We start from the raw sequence: 20,738 nt of genomic DNA on the forward strand, positions 1-20,738 counted from the left end.
GTGAAATAGACAAGTATTGGACAATCGGTATGGGTTGAAGCGGTGGCAAATTGGGGAAATTGCTTCCAAGATTGGGCAGCTCTATTACCATTATTAGTAAGTAAGCACAGAAGAGGATTCAGTAGGGGAACACAGTGGTAGTGGCAGTTCTGTGGCAAACATCTGGATGCTCAGTCAGGAGAAATCAATGTATCAGTTGAGTCATGATGCCTGTCTCTGAGTGAGAAGGCCCCTGGGACTGCAGGGGGGTGCTGCAGAGAAAGGCACCCGTGAACCCTATCCCACATCACCCATCACGCTGATACTGCCCGAGGACTTACCTCCTGCCTCAGAGGTCTCTCTGAGTCTTCCACCTGTGCTGCATTTGAGTCTTGTGCAAAAGTGTGATTTACACGTTTGGGAGCTTAATGTTCCTTTAAACTTGTGAATTAACCTGTCACCTGTACATATGGGTACAAGATGGGCAGATTGGATTGTTGTCTGAAATGGAGTCCAAGCTCTGAAATCTGTCGTCCCAGCAGGCACAAAGAGAGTCTGGCTTTTGCACGCTGTTACTTGAGGAGGGAGTTTTGCCATCGATGCACAAGATGGCTGAGGGGGCAGGAGGGGAGGGTTTGGCATGGATTTCACCTGAAGCACTGAGCTAATCTGAGTCTTCCTCTGCAGCTTGCGCACTTCAGAAACCAGCTATCTCAATGAAGCTTTCTCCTTCTATTCAGCAATTAGGCAGAGGTCTTACTACTCCCAAGTCAACAAAGAAGACAGGTATGTCTGAATGAACACCCCTGTTTTTTCTAGATTAGAACGATGTATGAAAGCAGCAAATAACTACAAATGGTAGGAGCATAACTGGGGTAACAGTAGCATTGTTGAAGGAAGTTTCTTTTAATCCTACTGCCATGATTGAAAACCTCAGGGAGAGGTTTGCTGTAGGACTGGAGGAATATTCTATTGTCTGGTCCTGGCTAGAAAGCTATTAGCCCCAAAGTTTTTTGTCATTTTGAGTCCCGAGCAGTGTCAGTGCTGGGACCTAGTATGTTGTGGCTGGAAGGTAGGGCAGTTGGGCTGAAGCAGAGGAACCTGATTGATTCTAGTCAGGCTTTTCAGGGGGACATCGGTTAGTACTGCAGTACAACAGCCCTCTGACTGCCTGGGACGAGGTCCAAGAGCTTCAGGAGGTGTAGCGTCTTCCTTTTGAGACACTATACTGAGAAAGGGACACTCAAAGCAGAGCTGTGTAGTGGCAGTGCAGAAAATGTGCTGTCTGCCAAGAGCATAGATATAAATAAAAACAGGTAGAGAACTCGGTTCTGGATCCTGATCTTACTTTCCAGCCAGTAAACCTGCGTTCTCCCATTACAGTAAAGTTAAAGAAGAGATGATATGGAGTCATCACCAAGATAAATGCAGATGGTTAGTTAGGGAGTTTCCTGCCAAGCATTCAAGGACATCTGGACTGAAACTAATTGCGCATCTCTGGTCTTGCTGATGTCTAAATGCACCTGTGTGCCACAAAAAATGAAAGTTTCCTTGCTCTCTTCTGATATCTGTTGATCCTATTATCTTCTCTCTTAAAAATCTCTCGGTTTCAGTCTGAGTGGTTGATCTGTTTCACACAAGGTAGGATTGACCAAGCATATTTCTAGATGCTGTCAGAAGAGTTTAGGAACGGATGAGTAATTATGGGCTGTGCTGACTTGCAGATCTCTGAGTTGTCCCAGGTGGGTGAGCTCAGAGCCAGCAGTGATCCCCGTGCGATGCACTGGGGTCAGAGTGCCTGGGAACTCTCAGAGGGCTTGAGGAGCCAGCATTTATATCTAGCTCCCAGGCCTGTCCTCGTGTGAAGAGCTGTGGGGAAGGGGGAGGCTGTGCCTTTCTTGATGTATATTATGTCCCTGTACTCAATTTTAAATTAACCTCTAAGCAGCCAGGTAGCTATTGATCTCCATGTGAATTCAGTTAGAACTCTTAATGTGTGGAGAGTTCAGCCTTGCTCTGGTCTTCAACTCCTCCTCTCCCTTACCCCTCTTGCCTGCCTGTGTTCTATTTTAATCTCAAATTTGGCCGTGGTGTTTTTGTTGTTGTGTTTAGGCCTGAATTAGTGGTGAAGAAGCTGCGTTACTATGCAAGGTTTATAGTGGTTTGTCTCTTGCTCAACAAAATGGATGTTGTAAAGGACCTTGTAAAGGTATGTTACGATGAGGATAAAGGTGCGAAGGGGTGGGAGGTTATAGGTTATTCAGGGCTTCTCTGCCAATTAAGGAATCCATAATACAGTCTATTTCAGTTGAGGTGCCACTAATTAGATCTATGATGTTAGCTGCTGCTGCTGCGGCATAGCTTTTTTTTTTCCTCTTCCCTTCCAAATTGCTATTGCTCTGTCCCATGTCTAGAACACATCTTGCACCTTCCAGAGACCCATCCACATTAAACCTTGCTAAATGATGTAGCTGTTATTATGCACGTGGGGAGGCTGGATCTGCCTCTGCCGTGGGAGTAAAGCACTGAATGCCCATAAACATTAGGTACAACATGTCTTTAGGTACAACAAAGAGAGCACAGGCCAATGTTCATCATTGCTTTTCTACTATATCTGACATCCAACATAGTGAATATCTTCTGTGAATCAGACGTTCAGTAATGATGCTTTAAGCTGAAATGATTTGATAGCATTGTTGGAATGCCAAGTAAAAATATTCCAGTCGCTGCAGCCTGGAGAGGGAGGTCCCCTTTAACCAGTCGTGCTGCCGGCAGCCTTGGGACTGACAGTTCTGTGTAGGCTGTCATCGTGTCTGAGCTCACTTGAACTGCTGGCTTGGCTTAGCAGCAGCTAAAAAAGCCGTGCCATTCACTTTCTCAATGTATTTACAGTTACTTGGAAGCTGAAATTTGAGTCCTTAGTATCCATAGCTTATGGTAACAACCAGTGACATAGCAGTATGTGAGTGGGATAGTTATACTTAACTCCAGATATTCTTTGCGTTTGAACCTACTTAGAAGACACTTTGCATTGCCAAAACTCAGTGTAACGTTGGCGTTCTGTCTCCTGAAAGAGCGCATTTTGGCTGGCATGTTAGTCATAAGCATGCTGCATATGTTCTCAAGTCATTTATTTTTTTATTATTATTCTTAAAGGCCAGCACAGCTAGCCAAATTGTAAAGTTACTGCCTGCCTGTTAAGCTCTTAATTTAAGAAGTGACTGTGTCTGTCTCTGAACTTTTTACATCAGGAGCTGTCGGATGAAATCGAAGACTATACTCATCGTTTCAATACTGAAGATCAGGTGGAGTGGAACCTGGTTCTTCAGGAAGTGGCAGCGTTTATTGAGGTGAGAATACAACTCCCTTTTAGCTGTCAGTTTAAGGGTAAAATTTTCTGACTTGTTCCCTGCAGTGTTCCTGTATCACCACCTCTCTGGGGGAAGCAGGGGCACTATTCTGTCCAATTGAACCATTGACCTGTCTTCACTGTACGTAACGGTGAGAGCCATTAAAGTGTCTGAGTCAGACCTGGTCACGTAACGTGTTGAAGGCAGAAGCATGAAGCTGAGATACGCTTGGGCACCTTATTGTGTTTGCTCTTGGTGTTCAGCAAGTGGTGGAATTGAAAGCACAGCAGTTACCCCGGTCAATATTTCGGAGAGACTGGCAACTCCAGTTCTGTTGTTGTGGAAGCCAGTCCAATTTGTTGATGTTCTGGTTGTGTTTCAGAGTGCACTTCGGTCTATTACCCTGGCAGTGCACAAGCCATGTGTAATGGAAAGTGCGGTGTAAGCATGGCAGTTAACTGATAGGCTCTAGCATAGTTGTAATGTGACCAACTTCTAAAGTTTGTTAAAAGGAAAATAGATTACTTCTTTTATTCTGTCAAGTGAGACAGTTTTCTACTTTCCCCCTTTTGTACAAGATGTCACTATGTAACACGAGTATTTATTTAAATACTTCCAGAATGCACGGCAGCATTAGCATTCGCTCATCCCTTTTACTGTTTATTTCTAGGAAGGGAAGGTGAGCTGAAATAGTGCAGTCTTCTTCTGTATTGTAGGAAAGCTTAGTTTATTCTGCATGAATTTGTAAGGTTGTTGATGACATTTGGTTTCTCAGGTAGAGAAAAGCTGAAGCAGAGTAAATGTCATTTGAGGAACTATGGGTTTTTTTATTTCCTGTCCCTTCATGTTCTTGTACCATGTATTTGGTTGCAGTCCCTAAGAGCTGTTGCTTTTCCAGGTGGTAAGACATTACTCTGCAGCCTGCATACAAATATACAAATATATGTATGGCAAATTAATTTAAAAAATATGGTTCAGTTATGAGACGTTTACTGGAAGTGACAAGACCTTTGGACTTCTCTCTGACTGCAAATCTGTACGTTTTCTTGAGTTCCTGATTTATTCTGGTTGCTTTTTTTAGGCAGACCCTGTCATGGTTTTAAATGATGACAACACCATTGTAATCACCTCTAACAGGCTTTCTGAAACAGGAGCTCCGTTGCTGGAGCAGGGGATGATAGTGGGACAGCTTGCTCTTGCAGACGCACTCATTATTGGGAACTGCAACAACCAGGTAAAGGAAATTCCAGGGACTTGGGTTTTGTATCTTTGGAGTTCAGAGTCCTTCCCCCGTGACATCCCTTCTGATCACACAATAGAGATTCCAACAGAGGTGAACATGAAAATATTTTGATTGTGACATTTGCAGTGGCAGCAAGAAGAGGTTCTCAGAAATAAAAGCTAAAAATGAAATGTTAGATATTAGACCTGTGGTACTGACCTCTTATTGCTTGTATTCATCATGTCAATCAAGTAGATACAATTGGTTTTCATATACTGGATTGTTCCTAACATTCAAGCATGAGAGGCCTCTGGGATACGTCTAGAAAAAGCCTGACTTAGGCTTTCACATGCAATACCCCAGCTTGTTGCAATTTCAGTTGCAACAGGAAGGGGTTTTCAAAAGACATTCAAGATCTTGTTTTTTAGATGATGATGATAGTGAAGTTGTGCAGACTTCATGACTTCTGTCTTTTCAGGTAAGCAGGGGAGTTGTATCTAAACTACAGTTTTTGTATCTTTTTCAGATTTTGCCTAAATTCATAGTATATAGCAGTTTCAGCACTTAACCCCAGAGAAGTCTGTGGTTTGTGAAGCGGGGCTCCGCACTAGGGTCAGCTGGCCTGGTAGACCAGTAATAGACTTTGTCCTCTGTGAACTCTTCTAAAAGCCCATCACAGATCTTTAGAGATTCAAAGGTGATACTGACAGATCCCTGAGTGACACAGCGGCCTGCCTGGTACACAGTTGAATCTCTTATCTGGATAATTCCAAAGAAATACTGTTTAATCTGTATCCAGTTTAATCTGTATCCGGCAGAATAAACTGTTTGACTCTTTTGCAGGTGAAGTTCAGTGAATTAACCATCGATATGTTCCGAATGCTGCAAGCACTTGAAAGGGAACCAATGAATTTAGCGTCACAAATGAACAAACCTGGAATGCAAGTAAGTTCTATTGCAGTGACAAACCTGGCAACATCCGAACTGGGTATTTTTGTTTGGTTGGTTTGTTTTAAAGGGTGTACTCTTTCAGCGCTGTCACTGTGCAGAGCAGGGTTATGAAGCTGGTGTAACTCTTACTGGACATTAATGAAGAGTAGCTCAAACCTCTGGAGTTTGATCCAAGTAATGGCTTTTTTTTTCTCCGTAGCAAACCTTCAATAGTAGAAAAAAATAGCAGAAATGGATATTTGGGCATGATTTCCCAAATGGGTTAGATTGCTCAAGCGGAGGTACTTCTGAAGGGATGCCGTGCCTGTCCTTGTCCACATACACTCACCACTTCCTTTGGTTCCCTCTAGCAGTCAGGCAGCCAGATAGCCCATCCACTCGCTAAGTCATCTGGAAGTTAACTACCCCCTTCAGAGAAAGCATAAAAAATATTTTATCTGGAGGAGATTTATCTGGAGATTCTCATTTATTTAATTGAGATGAAGAGTAATTTTTTTTTTGCTCTTTTCTTGGGTGATGCTTCAGAGAAGTAAGAGAGATGTAGGTAACAAATTTAAATGGGGGATAATATAAAGTTCTGGTTCAAACACTGTGTATCTTGCTTTTCTGAGCAGTAGGCAATGCAGCATGGGTAGCCCATTTGTGTGGGAAGCATGTTGAAGATGAACTTTCTAATAAATAGAAATATGGAGGGTTATGAAACTGCTTTGGTAACATGCTGTTGTTGGCTTTTTGTGTTCTGTTTGTTTTTTTTTTAACAGGAGTCAACGGAGAAACCAGCCAGGCGGGAAAACCCCCACAAATATCTACTTTATAAACCAACTTTTAGCCAGCTATATACATTTTTAGCAGCATCATTTAAGGTTTGTGAAATTGGTGAATTTATTTGTAATAGAAAAATAATCAGAATGGTGTGTGACACTGAATAAAATGTGGTTAAGATAATCTTTTATACTTCGAGATAATGAAGCCTTTTTGGCCTTCTTAAAATGTTCAATATGATCTTCAGAGAGGATGGAAGTATTATACATATGTGTAGTTTATGTAATAAAGGCAGATCTGTTGACTGCTGTTAAGGGAAAGAAAAGAAATTCATTTTAAGACAGAACCCCAGCCCGCTGTTGCTCTTAAGCACTGCATGTACCTGCTAGGTCTCCAGTTCTGTATCCCCTTAGAATTGTAGCTCTCTCCTGTATGTGCTATGTTTTTATCTGCCTGTCTTATTTCATTACCTACTGCTCTCTTCCATGTAAGTAGTCTATACATTTGTAGGCCTTTTAAATACAGTTGCTGGGATTATTTTAATTTAATAAAGTTGCTGGGTTCATTATACTTAATTATGACTGTAAAAGTTGGCAACTTAGGATTTAGTAGTAAAACCAGAATATAAATCCTATAAAGAAACAAGTTTCAGTTTGTTTCAAGAAACAACTGTAAAGGAACAGCTGGTGAGGTGAAGGCAGTGCATCCTTACTAAGAATTTTGGGTGCCTGCGCGCTCAGCCTCTTGCAGAAATCAAAAGCATGTTTCCTCCTGCAGACAGCTCATTACGGAGGTGGGAAACAGATGTCTTTCACAGGTCTGTGCAGAAACCTGGGTGTGTTGTGCTGGTTGTCCCACTAAGGGACAGGGAAGAGGCAGATGTTGCAGACTCCGGGGTATTTGGAAATAAAGAACTTCCTTTAGGTTCCTGAACTGCTTGGGAGTTTGGGTCTGTATGGACCTTGGCGGCTGCTGGTTTCCGTATCTTGGAAAGCCTCAGACCTGGCTGGGCAGTAAGAGAGTCTGTGGATGCAGATGCTTTTTAAATGCTGCTTGAACCTCTAATATCAGCCTAGAGGTCGGGGCGGGGTGGGGGGAGAATGTACCATCGGTTTCCATTTCTGTCTGTGTCTATTTGAAGTGGTGTCTGTGGTGGGGATCGGTATATACTTATAGGAAGAACGGAGTGAAGCGATTCCAGAAGCAGGAGTAGCCCAATCTTAAATGACAAAGTATTTATGAAGGTGATGATTGAATATTAAATCAACTTAAACATTTCTTCCCTTGCCACACTTCTCTCTGACTTTCAGGAGCTGCCTGCAAACAGCGTGCTGCTGATTTACTTGTCTGCCACGGGCGTGTTTCCATCAGGTCGTTCGGATAGTGAAGGTACAATAAAGGAATGCTCCCTGTCATGAACAGGGCTTGAATTCTCTTTATGTTCCAGGACAAGTGACCAAGAAAGATGTCAAAAAGCTCCTTTTAAAAGACAAGTCAATTTTATTCTCCTATTTACTTAGTAAGATAGCCTTTTTCCCCTCAAACAATAGAAAATTCCCCGTGTTTTAATTAGTGTGCATTAACCTGAGACCTTTTCAAAGGACATATCTAGTTGTTGATGCATCTGAAGTATTAAAAGTTTCACCACTCTTGCAGACCACATGGCTCCGTTGATGCATCAGTGCAAAGTTAATAAAATGGCTCAATGGCACTTTGTGATTCTTTCCAATCTCTGGTACTACGAGACCCACTGCTCAGGAGATGGGTGGTGAAAGGGCTGAAGCGTCTGCAGGGACGGTGGATTTGCACGCTGGTTAGCCTGACAATTCAAGCCCTTCTCATGATTCTTGACAATTCCCCTCACCTCATCCTCCTGTTCTTTGCAACTTAGCAGAATATTTGGATGCAGCTGCAATCTAAAAGCTGAGAACTGGTTGGCTGAAGCAAACGCAGTCAAAAGATCTGTTTATACAATTTAAGGAAAAAAAGAAAAAAAGTTTTTAACATCCTAAATATTGTACACGCCTCATCTGTTTGAGACTTGCATTCCTTTATAAGATGCATGCTGTGTCCACCTCGATGCATGATTTATAGAGCGCTCAAAATGTTAAAGGAAAAAAAATCCCTGTCAGCTCTGGGTTGCGGCAGTGATTTTTTTAAAATGCTTTTAACATTTTACTTTTTGCTGCAACTTGGTGATAGGTTCTAACCCGCCCGTGTTCTTTAAAGCCTGTGTTCTGTCCACTTCACTGCATGGATTGTTTCAGCTTATTCCAGAGCCGCATAGTCAGACTTCACTTCTCACTGACTCCCATCCACTGCAGCCTTTCAATAAGGTGGCGTAGTCCGCACAGACCAAAAAGTTCTGCCTTATTAAAAGGGAGAGCAGCTGCAAGTTGCACTGTTTATTGCCTGTAAACCATTTGTGTCTGATCACGCGAGACATTTGTTACAGTGCGAAATTAATGTGTGTCCTGTTCCTAACTTTGTGTTCCCCAAGCTTCCCTTAAAACGGAAAGGTGTCTGATGGATCCAAACCTGAAAAAACTGTGTTTGGTGGCCAAATAGGGTCAACCAACCCTGCAAATGTATAACAGAATGAGGAAATCCTCATACTTTATTTTACTAATGTTAGTGACATTTCATCCCCATATCAATGGCAGAAATATTTCCTGGTATCATTAATACATTTTTTTTTTTTATTTTGTGGGGCATTTGCTACTTTTTATAGCCATTACTTTAGTGTTTGCTCTCCATCAGACAGTCAGGCGGGTAGCTCAATTGTGCAAACTTAGCAGAGTGTTTCTTTAGCTTGCCTTAGGAACGCATTCCCAGGCTGTGTGCATTTCAAAATTGTGAGTTCTGTAGTTGAAATCTTAAAGAAATAAACCTTTGCTGCAGATCTGAAATCTGCTTATAACTGTTTTGTCCTTTCTAGGAGTATTTGCGAGCATGTTCGTTCTCTGAGCTCTCTTCTCCCCTTCGCAGTGTTGTAACTGCAGATGACAGTATTATATCTGTTCTGAGAGGCTACGGGGGTTTTGATTGATTTAGCCTTATTTTTTGACAAATTCTGAATCTAGAATATGCTACCTCATATAGTAATTTTACAAAGGTATTGATTTTCCTGCATGAAATGTGGAATGGGTTTTAATCTTTTTGCTATGTAACGAGCCAATTCGTATTAAGTTTGTGGATAAATAGCAAATAAATAAATTAGAAGTTATGAAGTTGGATTGATTGCTTCTATTTAATAGATCCTGAAACTACTAAAAATGCATAAAATTGGATAGTTAGTTAGTAAAGTCTCCACATTCCTTCATCCCCTCCTACAATGGCACTAGCTCAGTTTCACTTAGTTTTTTGGGATTTGTGGTTGCTTCCTCCCTTTCATGTAGTCATTAAATCCATAACAGAGGTGAGTTGCCTCTGCTGATTTCAGCTTTCTTTTTGCCATGCGTAGGTCCGTATGATTTTGGTGGTGTCCTGACAAATAGCAACCGGGACATTATAAACGGGGATGCTCTCCACAAGCGAAACCAGTCTTACAAGGAGATGCACTGGTGAGTCTCATGCGTGTGACAACTGCAAATTCAGAAGAATTTGCCTTTAATAGAAAAAAACCCAAAGTATCAAAGCCACTTGAATTCAGACTCCTCAGTGCAGGACACCATAATGCAGACTGGCTCGAAGTTGAACAATTAGAAATGAATATGCAACTCTGATGATTTAAACACTCACATTAAGTCACAGTAATACTTTTTAAGTTCTTTATTACTGGAAAACTTCAAATTAATGGTGGATGAGTTCTCAAGAAGATAAACATCTCTTGTTGGGAAAGAGCTAGTAAGAAGTCCCATAGCCCAGATTATAGAGAATGCCAAGTTAGTCTGGCAGCTATTCTCTGGGGATGAATCTGAGGACAGGGGCACAATGAATGGGCAGCGGTGTGTGGGGACACGTGTGCGCTGTCACAGCCCTGCGGCAGCACGAGCGCTCTGTGAAGCCTCATCCCTTTTTCTCTTTTCAGTCTTCACCCCGGAGATCTGTACCCTTTCACCAGAAAGCCCCTGTTCATCATTGTGGACTCGTCAAACAGTGTCGCCTATAAGGTAAGGCTCCTGAAGGTGCTCCTGGTATGGTAGGACACAGTGTCAACCCCTAGTTAGCTTACACTTTTAACGGGCTATTTTTTTTAAACAGTTTGTATTCAGTCTTTCTTTTCTTTTGAGGTTGTGCATGCTAGTCAGGATCTGATCCTATGAATAGGAACAAGAAGGAGAAGCACATGAACAGCCGCTCATTGGGAAGTAATAAATCCTCCTGGAGGGAAAAAAGGTTCAAGATTTCCAAGGTCTCTGGTGGGAGGTTTATTTTTGTTATATACCAAAGACATGGTGTGTGTGCGTGGGGGAGGGAGATAACTAATCTGCTTGGTTTTTTTCCAGTCATCCAACACTCAGTTGCTTTTAAGCAACAGAAAGGAGTCAAAGCATTGAGCCCAATCTTATAAAACACGGGGTGTCTGTTTCTGAAAAGTATCTGAACCAAGGAAATAAGGAGACCCAAATTAGCCTGCAGTGTTACTGCAGAGGGGTGTCTGCGGGGCCAGAGAGCCCCCTCCCCGGGGGGGCGGGCACTAAGGGTAGAATTGCTCCGTGCAAATCACCCCGGGGGGGTCTGCATTCGGGTAATACAGAAGCAGGCGTTTCCAGTCTCAGTTGCCACTTGCATCTGGAGAGCATTCCGACAGTTATTTAGTTCATGAATGGAATATTAAGAATGGGCTGTATCTGGGGAAAGTGCCACTTCCTTCTGTCTTCCTTTTTATAGCTCCATTATGTGCAGTGAGAAAAGTGAATGTTCGCAGCTGCATTTCCGAGGAGGAACAGGGACGTCTAGTGGCCAGATGGACTTGTTCCGTCCTCGCTATCCACAGTCTGGTGTTTGTTAGAAAGGCATTTGTTAGCCAGCGAGAGGTTCTAGTCGGTCATCAGGACTGGAATAGTTCTGTATCGAGCCAGGGAACTTTATCTGACAGTCTCAGTAATGGTCTGGCCTCTCCTGTAGGATTTTTGGTTTGGTGTATTGTAATGCCTTTCAAAGGGCTTGTTAAATACTACAGTGTTTAACTTCACCACACTAGATTTCAGTGCAAATCTGGTTTTTATTAAATTCCCTTCCCCATTTAAAGGGAGGGAAATAGAATGGTTTACTTGTCTTTCTGAGAAAATGAGGATTTGGTAGGGATTTATTTTCCTCTGCTCTTTCCTGACATTAATTCCAGTATAAAAACAGGGGGGGTTTGGTTTGGTTTCAGGGTAAAAAGTGTGGCTTGGGTTTTTGTTTTGTTTCGGGATTTTTTTTACCCCCTTCCTGAAAGATGTCAAGTGGGTTAGCTCTGTAAGAGAGAGGAAGGGATTCCTGGTGATCCTTCATTCAAATACGGCTCTGGCCATGGCAGGGTTCTGTGCACAGCTTAGAGCAAAGCATCTTTTTGAGGTGATGGATTCCCACATGCAGATTTGTAGCTCTTGTGAGAATAACTGTCAAGCACTTAACAGTAGAATTTGCTTATTGTATTACATTTCAATTTTATCATTGAATATTCTTTGGCTTTTGTGGGCACACAGTAAGCAAAACCTGTAAGCTCGGTTAGTTTCTTGTCCCGATTCTGCAGTGAGCTGACCGTCAGTAGTGTAAAATCCACCAGTGCTCGCTCTGTTGAGCACAGAGCAGCTGGTGTGGAGAATGGCTCTGCTGGTACGTAAGGACTATAGAAATGGGAGTCTTGGAAGTATTTCAGGACAGGATTATGGAAGTGGCAGCCAGGAGCTCTGACCCAGGTCAGACGTGTGCAGACACAATTGTGAGGAATCTCACAAGAGAATGAAGGGGGGGGGGAGAGCGTGGACCCCTATTTAAAAATATATATTCAGCATTTGAGAACTTGCATTCACCTCTGCAAACTAGTGCCATTGAACCTCGGCAGGGAGATGTGTGGGGAGGGGTTTGGGTGTTTTGGTTTGCTTTCAGCTGAAGGCAGATGGAGGAGCTCTCCATTCTCCATCTCAGTGTTTTCTAGCCCCTGTAAGTTCCTGTCTGTCCTTCTGTGCTGCTTACGTGCTTGGTCCCTTGTCACCAGCATATCCTGACAGCGCTGTGCTGTGCCTCTGCGCTGGGTGTTGGGAGGTGCTTTGTAGATTCAACACCAGCACAAACAAAGAGGTTCTGTGTGGTTGGGTGAGAAGTTGAAGTCAGGGTATGGACTTTTTTTCCACATGGCTGCTCTCATCTTTCCTGATAGGAGAGGAGCGGTCCTGACATTTAAATGTCACTGCTGGCAGTCCTGGCACTAACAGCAATGGCTCACACATCTTCTGCAGCCCGTGTCTGCTCTCCCGCAGGCGTTCCCGTCCCCTTCCTCTCTCTGGAGGGCTGAAATGGGGATGGCTGAAAGTCCTGCCTGGAAGTGACTTGCCAGTTTGTCAAATCAGTGGCACTTGAGCAGTTTCCTCCCCTGTATATTTAGCTGAGAGTTGAAGATAACTGCAAGTCGAGCATATCTACTTAAAGCTATGAATTATTTTTTTAACACTTCCATTTAAATATAGATGGCTGTGGTTTTGAAGGTAACACTGCAGATGTGAATAAAATAATGTTTTTAAAACCATACCTTCTTGTAGCTGTGGTTGTCTAAGATCATGGTCAAATGCAAAGTCTTAAAAAAACCAAACCAAAAAGTCTGGCCAGTAAGAATGCAAGGCCTTTGTCAGTGATGCGGTATAAATGCTCAGCTCAGTAAAGCTTACACATGAAATGATTTCCTTTGGAGATGAGGGGTAGTTCTCTTTTGGAGGGAGTTGTATATGACACATTTTAAAAAGCAGCCATGCTTCTGTTGGAAAACTTGAATACTGAAGTGAAAAACCAGAATCAATTTTGAAACAAAAATGTATTTCACCCTTTTTGGAGTTGTCCATGCACTGAAAGGTAGGGCATTCCTTATCCAGAGTTGCCACCAACACCTAGAGTGCAGAGTGTTCTGCTGCACCCTGTGCTCCTCTGCTCCAGGTCACGGCCATATCGTGCCCCTGTTCCTTTGTCACACGTCTGCCTACAGCGCTTTGCCGTGGAACTGGGGAGCGGAGGTGGTAGGGAGTGGATCCTGGGGCTTGTCCGGGCTATGGCAGGCAGCGGTGTCTGGGCAGAGCTGAGACAGGTGCCTGGAAGCTTGAGCTTTACCCTCCTGGATCTATAGTCCAGATACAGCGACTGGCACGAGCAGCGCTTTCCAAAGAGTGCATCCTGCATTAGACGGAGTAGTGTCTCCCCTGCGCAGGACTCGCTGGCTGCGGTGACTTACCCTCTGCTGGGACAGAGTCCAGAGTGAGCTCAGAGACTGTCAGTGAGTAACGCCTTTCCTGAGATACAGCAGTGACCCTTGGTTTTGCGGTGTGGCTGAGGCAGTGTTCAATTGCATTGTCGTTTTCACCGAGGGAGCGTGTGGGAAGTCTGCTTGGGTCTCTAACTGGTGGTACAAGATGGAATTCAGCCTGGGAATCTGCTTGTGAACACTAAGCATATGTGTTACTGGAGAGCGTGTAACCTGCTGGTGTGTATCCAGTTCAAACTGGCAGTGTCTGGGATGACTTCTCCTGGAGTTTTAAATGTTGCTCTATAATACAGTTTTACTAATTCCTGGGTTGGCCTGCAGTTACTGTCTTCATGGCAATAGTCATTGTTCCTTCTTTAGAGACCAAACCTTAGTATCTAGCACTATAAATCTCCCTTGGGCTCCTAATGAAATAGAAGGGGTTTAGGACTAGTCAGCACTCTGTCACATATGGGAAATGTTTTATTTTGATTAGACTTAATTGCTGTCTGTAGTAGTTAGCAGACTTAGATTAAATTCATTCAGGGAAATTGATTTAATTGAAATATACTGTCCAGAAGGAAAAGTTCCATTTGAATTAAAGCAGAACCCAGAAGGAATTAAAAAAATGAGCTTTTTGATGATTCTACACAAGCCAATACTTCTGATGATGTACACCTTACATTCGCAACCTGCCAATTTTAAGAGACTAATCTGCAGCAATGTGTGTTGCGCTGACGTGCTCTGGGTGTGTGGTTCCAGTGTGTGCTCTGGCAGGATGCAGACGTGATCACTTAGATTTTCTAGGGCTTTGCAAGCCCTCAGTTTTCAGAAAGCTGGGTTGGGGAGACATAGGACAGCTGATGAGGTGGTGTAAATGAAACAACTTTTTTTCTTGGTGATAATCGTTACCCATCAGCATACCTACCAGATAGATACATAGTAGGACTACTACAAGATAAATGTTGGTGAAACTGGACAAAGGCATCATTTGAGGTTTCTGGAGCAATTCTTCTGCAACAGGACACTTAGGTGATACTTAAGGTGCTGGTAGAAGGTGCACGAAATGGGTATTGTAAAATGAGGGTTCAGTATAGCATGTGTTAAGGTTATGACGTACTTACTTTAAAGGAAACTTAATTTAAAACTTTGCTCCATTCGGCTCTTCTGTTTCATCAGAAATAGTTCCTCCTGCTATAAAGAAAAGGGGAAATAAATAATTTTGGATAGTTCAGTTGGTATTGAGGAAAGATGCTAGATCTATTTTGACCTGAAAGCCAATGGCTTTCCTTTTTATTGCAGAATGTGATTTTTTTTTCAAGTAATATGTTACTATTGAAAGCCATATTTCCATGAAATTAGTGTCTGCTCTCAGTAGCAGTGAAATGAAGAATTATAATTGCTTTAAAATGTAATGGTTATAGTCCTTCTGCGCTGTGATCTATGAGTAAGTCAAGTTGTCACATTTACTGCCAGGACTGAACTGTGTGATGGGCATTAGTGTTCTGTCTTTAATAGTCTTTGTACCCTTAACCTGCTGAATATCCACAGGCAAGCAAAATGACCATCAATACTTCAAAATTCTTATCTGTTACAGAATTTCACAAACTTATTTGGACAACCATTGGTGTGCTTGCTGTCTCCAACAGCATACCCAAAAGCACTACAAGGTATGTGTGGTATCACATTTCCTGACAAGTTGCAGTTACATCATGTGTCTGTCCCAAGCAAATATGACTGAGATTGTTCAGGAACAGATAGCTCTTTGTCACTATGTAATCCCTAAATCAGATTAACGCCCCCTGAAGTAGTATGATAAAGTTTAGTTACTGTTTATGGCAAATAATTTATTCTAACAATGGTGATATGTCTACAGATAGCTTCAACAAGTGCCAGGAGGCAAAGTCTCTCCTACACAGAGACTCAGAAAATTGCCAGCCCAGTGCTGGGATAATGATGATGATAATTGGCACTTTGGGCAGCTTTTATTAGTCCCAGAAAGGGGACAGAGTCAGTTACGGGATCAGATTCAAATGCCAGGTGTAGAGCAAAATCTTCGCAGATCTTGTTCAGATTTTGGAGGGCAAGTTAAGGAATAGCCTTGGTTTTGTGTGCCCTGAGCAGGTGCATTCATAGAAGGAGCAGGCAACGAAACTTTACATTCTTCAGTCCTTGTGACTACGATCACATATCAATCAGTCCAGACTTTCTCACTGGAATTTGCTGTGTTAAGGTCATTATCTATCACAAAGATAAGTACAAAGATCTGGCTTAAGCCCCAGAGAGTGATGTTAGGCAAGTTTCAGGAGAGAATGTGCAAGATGAGGAAGTGGCCTTACTGTCTGGGCACACGATCTTACGTGCGTTGCCTTCCTTTTGGACTTCCCTGTTGATTGAGGTGACGCTTGGACCGCTGTGTATCATGTGGAACTGTGTGGAGTAAATGGGCTGTAGGACATTGTGATGCCCAACAAAAGGGCAACTGGGTGGACTTTGGGGAGGGTATATGGCTTCAATGGCCTGGATTTTTGAATGGAATAAGAATGTCCATGTTTAGTGTTTCTGTTTAGGAGATACTGATTATAAATCCTATCAGTTGTTTCAGTTATGACTTCTGTGTTGAAGTTACGTGCTCAGAGTGAAGGTATAGGCCTCCCACAGTTCATGAGAAAAATCTCCTTTCTCTTGGTGCTAATGCCCATCCCCAGTAAGCCTTTATTGCTAGTCACTGCACCCCCTCGAGAGCAGATCTGCCTCCAGAGGAGGGAAGATGGAACTAACAGAGGACTAGTTCCTCTGTTACAGAATTTAGTGGGTGAGCGACTTCGTTCTGTGGCAGGGAGAGCTTTTCTGTTTCATGTGCCAAATGTATCTGTCTATTGATTTTTTTTTTTTTATTTTTTTTTTAGATCAGTCTCAGCGGGGTAGCCTCTTCACACTCTTTCTGAACAATCCTTTAATGGCATTCCTATTTGTCTCTGGATTATCAAGCATGCGCAGAGGACTGTGGGAGAAGTGCCAAGATTACCTTAGAAAAATCAACCGAGACATTGCCCAGCTGCTGACCCACTCCCGATCCATAGGTATGTGCCCCAAGATGCACAGCTGAACCGCAGCGAGCTACTCAGCGCTCACTGATTTGTCTTGCTCAGCCTTCCAAGGATCACAATAGTGAATAAGGGGAATGGACAAGTATTCATAGTAGTTTCCCCATTTTTTTTGTTTTCTTCTTTTTCCCTTTTTTTTTTTTTCCTTTAAGCCTTTCTAAACTGAGTTTTCTTTGCCTTCTTTACAGATCAGTCCTTTCTTCAATTTTTTGGGGATGAATTTCTTCGCTTGCTTCTAACAAGATTTATCTTCTGTTCGGCTACTATGAGGATGCACAAAATTTTCCGGGTATGCAGGGCTATCTGTCCCTTTGTGAGAACGACAGTCCAGTGCATATAGAGCTGCACTGCCTCAGGACGGAAGGGTCTTAGGGCTGAGCATATCACAGTGAGTTCAGAAAGATAACCAGTGCTCACATGCTAATGCCTCCAGCTGGTACGGATTCTGTGCCTTTGTGTCTCTCCGAAGGCATGAAGCCTTATTCCTCTGCATAAACAGCAGGCACGCTCTAACTCATTGATGTCACTCTGAACAGCCTGGTTTGCTAGAAAAATCCCTTTTAGTAATTCAAGATTATTATTTCTACACAACTAAAAAGGTGTAGAACAAGAATATAAAAGGAGATGGGGAGGAGTGGAACTTTATTGCTGAAATGTGTTCTAGTGTGAATGGATTTGGAAAGGTCTTTGAAGTGTAAATGAATAAGCGAAGCAGAAGGATGGTATTTTCCCTCCCTGTTGGTTAATGCTGTGCCAACAGTGAAGTCTGCTTCTGAATCTACACCATTTTATATATGTGAGCGTTGGCTTATAAACTGCCTGCTCCATTTTAAACATTACAGAAAAGCGTGGAAGTGAGAGCACGGAAAGGTGCAGTGTCCGTGTCGTCTGGCTGCAGCCAGAGTAGGTCTCCTGGCCTGAGCAAGCTGCCCAGGCTGTTGGATACCCAGGGAAGGAAGCAGATCTTCTGTTAGTGGGGATGGATTTGCCCCAGTGTCTTAGATATTTGTTTTAGGGTGAGATGAATCTCCCAGGGGAGATGGTTACATCTCTATAATTTCAAGAAATGAACCCCAGCCTAGTAGGTAAGTGTGTGTTAAGTCTTTTTGTCTTTTTTTGGTTTGGGGTTTTTTTTTTTCTATTTTTTGCAAGGCTTCTGTGAACTTATTAACCATCTTAGATGAATGGGCATTTCCATTGTCACTATGACTATCTCTGAGTCAATGGAAAGAGAAAACTGAAAATGTTAGAATATTTTCTCTTTATGTGGCATGTAAACAGATCAGGCTACCTCTCAGGTGAAATTGGCCTTTTGCCATCTTCTGCGTAAAGGGAGTAACCGTAAATGAATGTCTGATTCTCTTTGTTTTACTGTCATCTAGCAGGAGACTCGAAATTATCCAGAATCTTATCCTCAGCTGCCAAGAGATGAAACGGTGGAGAACCCTCACCTCCAAAAGCACATTTTGGAGCTGGCTTCCATACTGGATGTTAGGAATGTTTTCCTGGAAAACACCCTCGATGACTATTAAAAGAAACTGTCTTATTGCAAAGGGGTTTCCCTGGCCACAGATTTTGAATGGTGCAGTTTTATAATGTGAAAATCATAAAAGGAAGTACTTGATTTTATTTTTAAATTTAGGACCATTATTTTAAGAAGTAATAATAAACAGCTGTTAGTTTAGCTGTTCCATTCTGTATGGGGTCAATTTTATAAGCAGAAGTTTTCATGTCTTTTAAATGTTAAACTAAAAGATCACTAGAGGTTTATTTCTGGTCTTGTGGCTACTGACCACATTTCCAACAGCTGATCCTAAGCATAGAAGTATTATTGGTTACCTTTAGCCCACGTTTGTGGAAATCCTTTATTTTTATACAATTTTAAGAAATTGGAAAAAAAATCAATAGAAAAACAATATTTTATCCCCAAAGAGTCTGGATTTGAAATGGTAAAGATGGAACCACACAGTGCAAACCAACAATAGCAATAAAAGAGTCCTTCATAACAAATATATTTTTTCAGTCTTAGGCAAGTAAGTAGACAAAACTGTGGACAATTAATTGAATTTGGAGCAGTGAGTTTGAAGTGAAGTTGTAAAGATACTTAATGCTCCCTATAAATTTGACACAGCAATTTTGTATTTGAACTTTGTACTGCTGGCCAAGGGCACAATTTCCACTCTGCCTGGTTGGGTAGATGGTTAAGCAGATTAACAAATTACAAAACTAAGCAAGCCAACCCCCATCTCTCACTGTAATATGGGACATCTTGCCATTTGTATTGCTGCCACAATTTTCCAGGAGGAGAGGGCATTCTTCATTTTGAGGTACTAGACAGAAATTCTTACATTTCCAGCAGGTGTTATCCCTCCTTCCCACATGGGGATGGAATGTGTGGAGCTCTCAGCGTTACCAGTCCCTGATGGGAGCTGGAAGAACGTCCCATAGGGTGCCGAAAATGAGCCCTTCCTATCAGTCATTTGTGTGAGCCATCTGTGCTGGATCCCTGTGCCCCAGGAGAGATGCTGGTGCTCCTCTTGCAGGTTAAACAAAGTGGGTGCTGCCGTAAAGCCCTGTTAACGCTTTGCATGCCCGTCATTGCATCTCAGTCCTAGCTTTGACCCAGTAAAACTAAGGGCTGCGATTTTGTTTGGCTTCCTCAGCCTGTGACACTCATCCTGCGTACGTTAGGGAGTGCGGAGGCCTTTGTGAAGGCCCTTGCTGTGAAGGCTGTTCTGACAGGGGGAAAAGTGCTTGTGGACTCATTTGGACGGCACTGCCTTCCTGGCAGAGCTAGAGGACCTGCAACCCCTGAGAGTGAAGGTCTGAGCAAGGAGAAGGAACCAAAAATATTTTATACTATTAAATGAAAAAGTCCATTTTGACTGTTCCATGGGCTGCTAGCAGAGGAGCGAAAGCACAGGTCTGATCAGTGCTTTTGTGTTGAACCCCAGCCATGTCTCTGTTTTTAGGTGAAAAAAAATACAGAACATGGTGACTACTGTAGTATTATGGTCTGTCTGTTTGCAGTGCCATCGCACAGCTGGAATCACAGCAGATCAGCACTGATGGACCCCGTTCAGCTGAGGAGGGCACGGTGGGAACAGTGAGAATTGCTGGAGTGTAGCTGGGAAGTTTGCATGAAGGTTCTTTGTAGCTGGGCCGAAGCTTACGCCACCTATTCCTTAATTTCCCAAGTGTAAAAAATTTCATGATCACTAGTGTTTGTTCTGAGCAGTTTTGAAGCTGGTATATCGAGCCCCCACCACTTGGTGCTGCTCTTCTTTGGACTGTGGCAGGACTTTGTTACCTGGGATGTGGAGTTTATTTTAAAGAGTGTGTGTTTGTGTGTGTGCATGTGTATTCTAGGCGTTTGTGTGTATATGTACAATACACATACATCTACTGGCTGGTGTAAATTGTAAATATGTATATATGTACAGGTACTTGTATATGTATTAAAAAAAATGAAACAGTACAATGTCTATATACAAAATTTATATATACACACATACGCCGTGGTGGGTGTGTTCCACAAGGTGTTGCAGATCATTTGTAGTTGTAGGAAAGGTTATGTCTTTTCTGCCATTGTAATTCGTTGTTTCCAAGGACTTCCACCTGGACCCTGAAGTAATTCATAACTGATTTCGGGTACAGGAGTCCTTAGTCAGGCCCGGGAACGAGTACTTCTGTGTGTGCTACAGTGATACTTCCTGTATTCTTAACTGTGAAGCTGATGATCTGCCTTTCTTTCTGGCAGGAGGTCCTCAGTTATTAAAACATAGAATTCTATGTAGAAGCTAAAGATACAGAAAGCCTTTAATGCAGCAGCAAGCGAGAGAGGGGTTACCCGTTACCCTGCCTGCTGTTCCAGCAGTGGCCAACCTGCATGGAAAGGGGGAATTCTGTTTTCCCCAGCTCACTGCCTTCCAACCAAATGCTTTTGTTTTGCTTTAGCTTTTGCTTTGATGAAGCTATTCTTATTTTGGTTC

At 42.7% G+C, this 20,738-nt stretch overlaps 1 protein-coding gene across 1 annotated transcript in view; it reads left to right on the forward strand.

Annotated features, from left to right (window-relative positions):
• SCAI (suppressor of cancer cell invasion) overlaps positions 1-20,206 on the forward strand; it is a 41,897-nt gene extending 21,691 nt beyond the window's left edge. The window contains exons 5-18 of the mRNA XM_074161182.1: positions 10-96; positions 667-765; positions 2,092-2,188; positions 3,231-3,329; positions 4,411-4,563; positions 5,395-5,496; positions 6,264-6,365; positions 7,575-7,653; positions 9,728-9,827; positions 10,295-10,376; positions 15,237-15,309; positions 16,549-16,722; positions 16,935-17,035; positions 18,129-20,206. Coding sequence (XP_074017283.1) covers positions 10-96; positions 667-765; positions 2,092-2,188; positions 3,231-3,329; positions 4,411-4,563; positions 5,395-5,496; positions 6,264-6,365; positions 7,575-7,653; positions 9,728-9,827; positions 10,295-10,376; positions 15,237-15,309; positions 16,549-16,722; positions 16,935-17,035; positions 18,129-18,278 — 1,498 coding nt within the window. The 3' untranslated portion in view covers positions 18,279-20,206. The remainder of the gene's footprint in view (positions 1-9; positions 97-666; positions 766-2,091; positions 2,189-3,230; positions 3,330-4,410; positions 4,564-5,394; positions 5,497-6,263; positions 6,366-7,574; positions 7,654-9,727; positions 9,828-10,294; positions 10,377-15,236; positions 15,310-16,548; positions 16,723-16,934; positions 17,036-18,128) is intronic.
• Positions 20,207-20,738: the final 532 nt, after the last annotated feature.

This window comes from Numenius arquata, chromosome 19 (assembly GCF_964106895.1).
Source record: "Numenius arquata chromosome 19, bNumArq3.hap1.1, whole genome shotgun sequence".
Lineage (NCBI taxonomy): Eukaryota > Metazoa > Chordata > Aves > Charadriiformes > Scolopacidae > Numenius > Numenius arquata.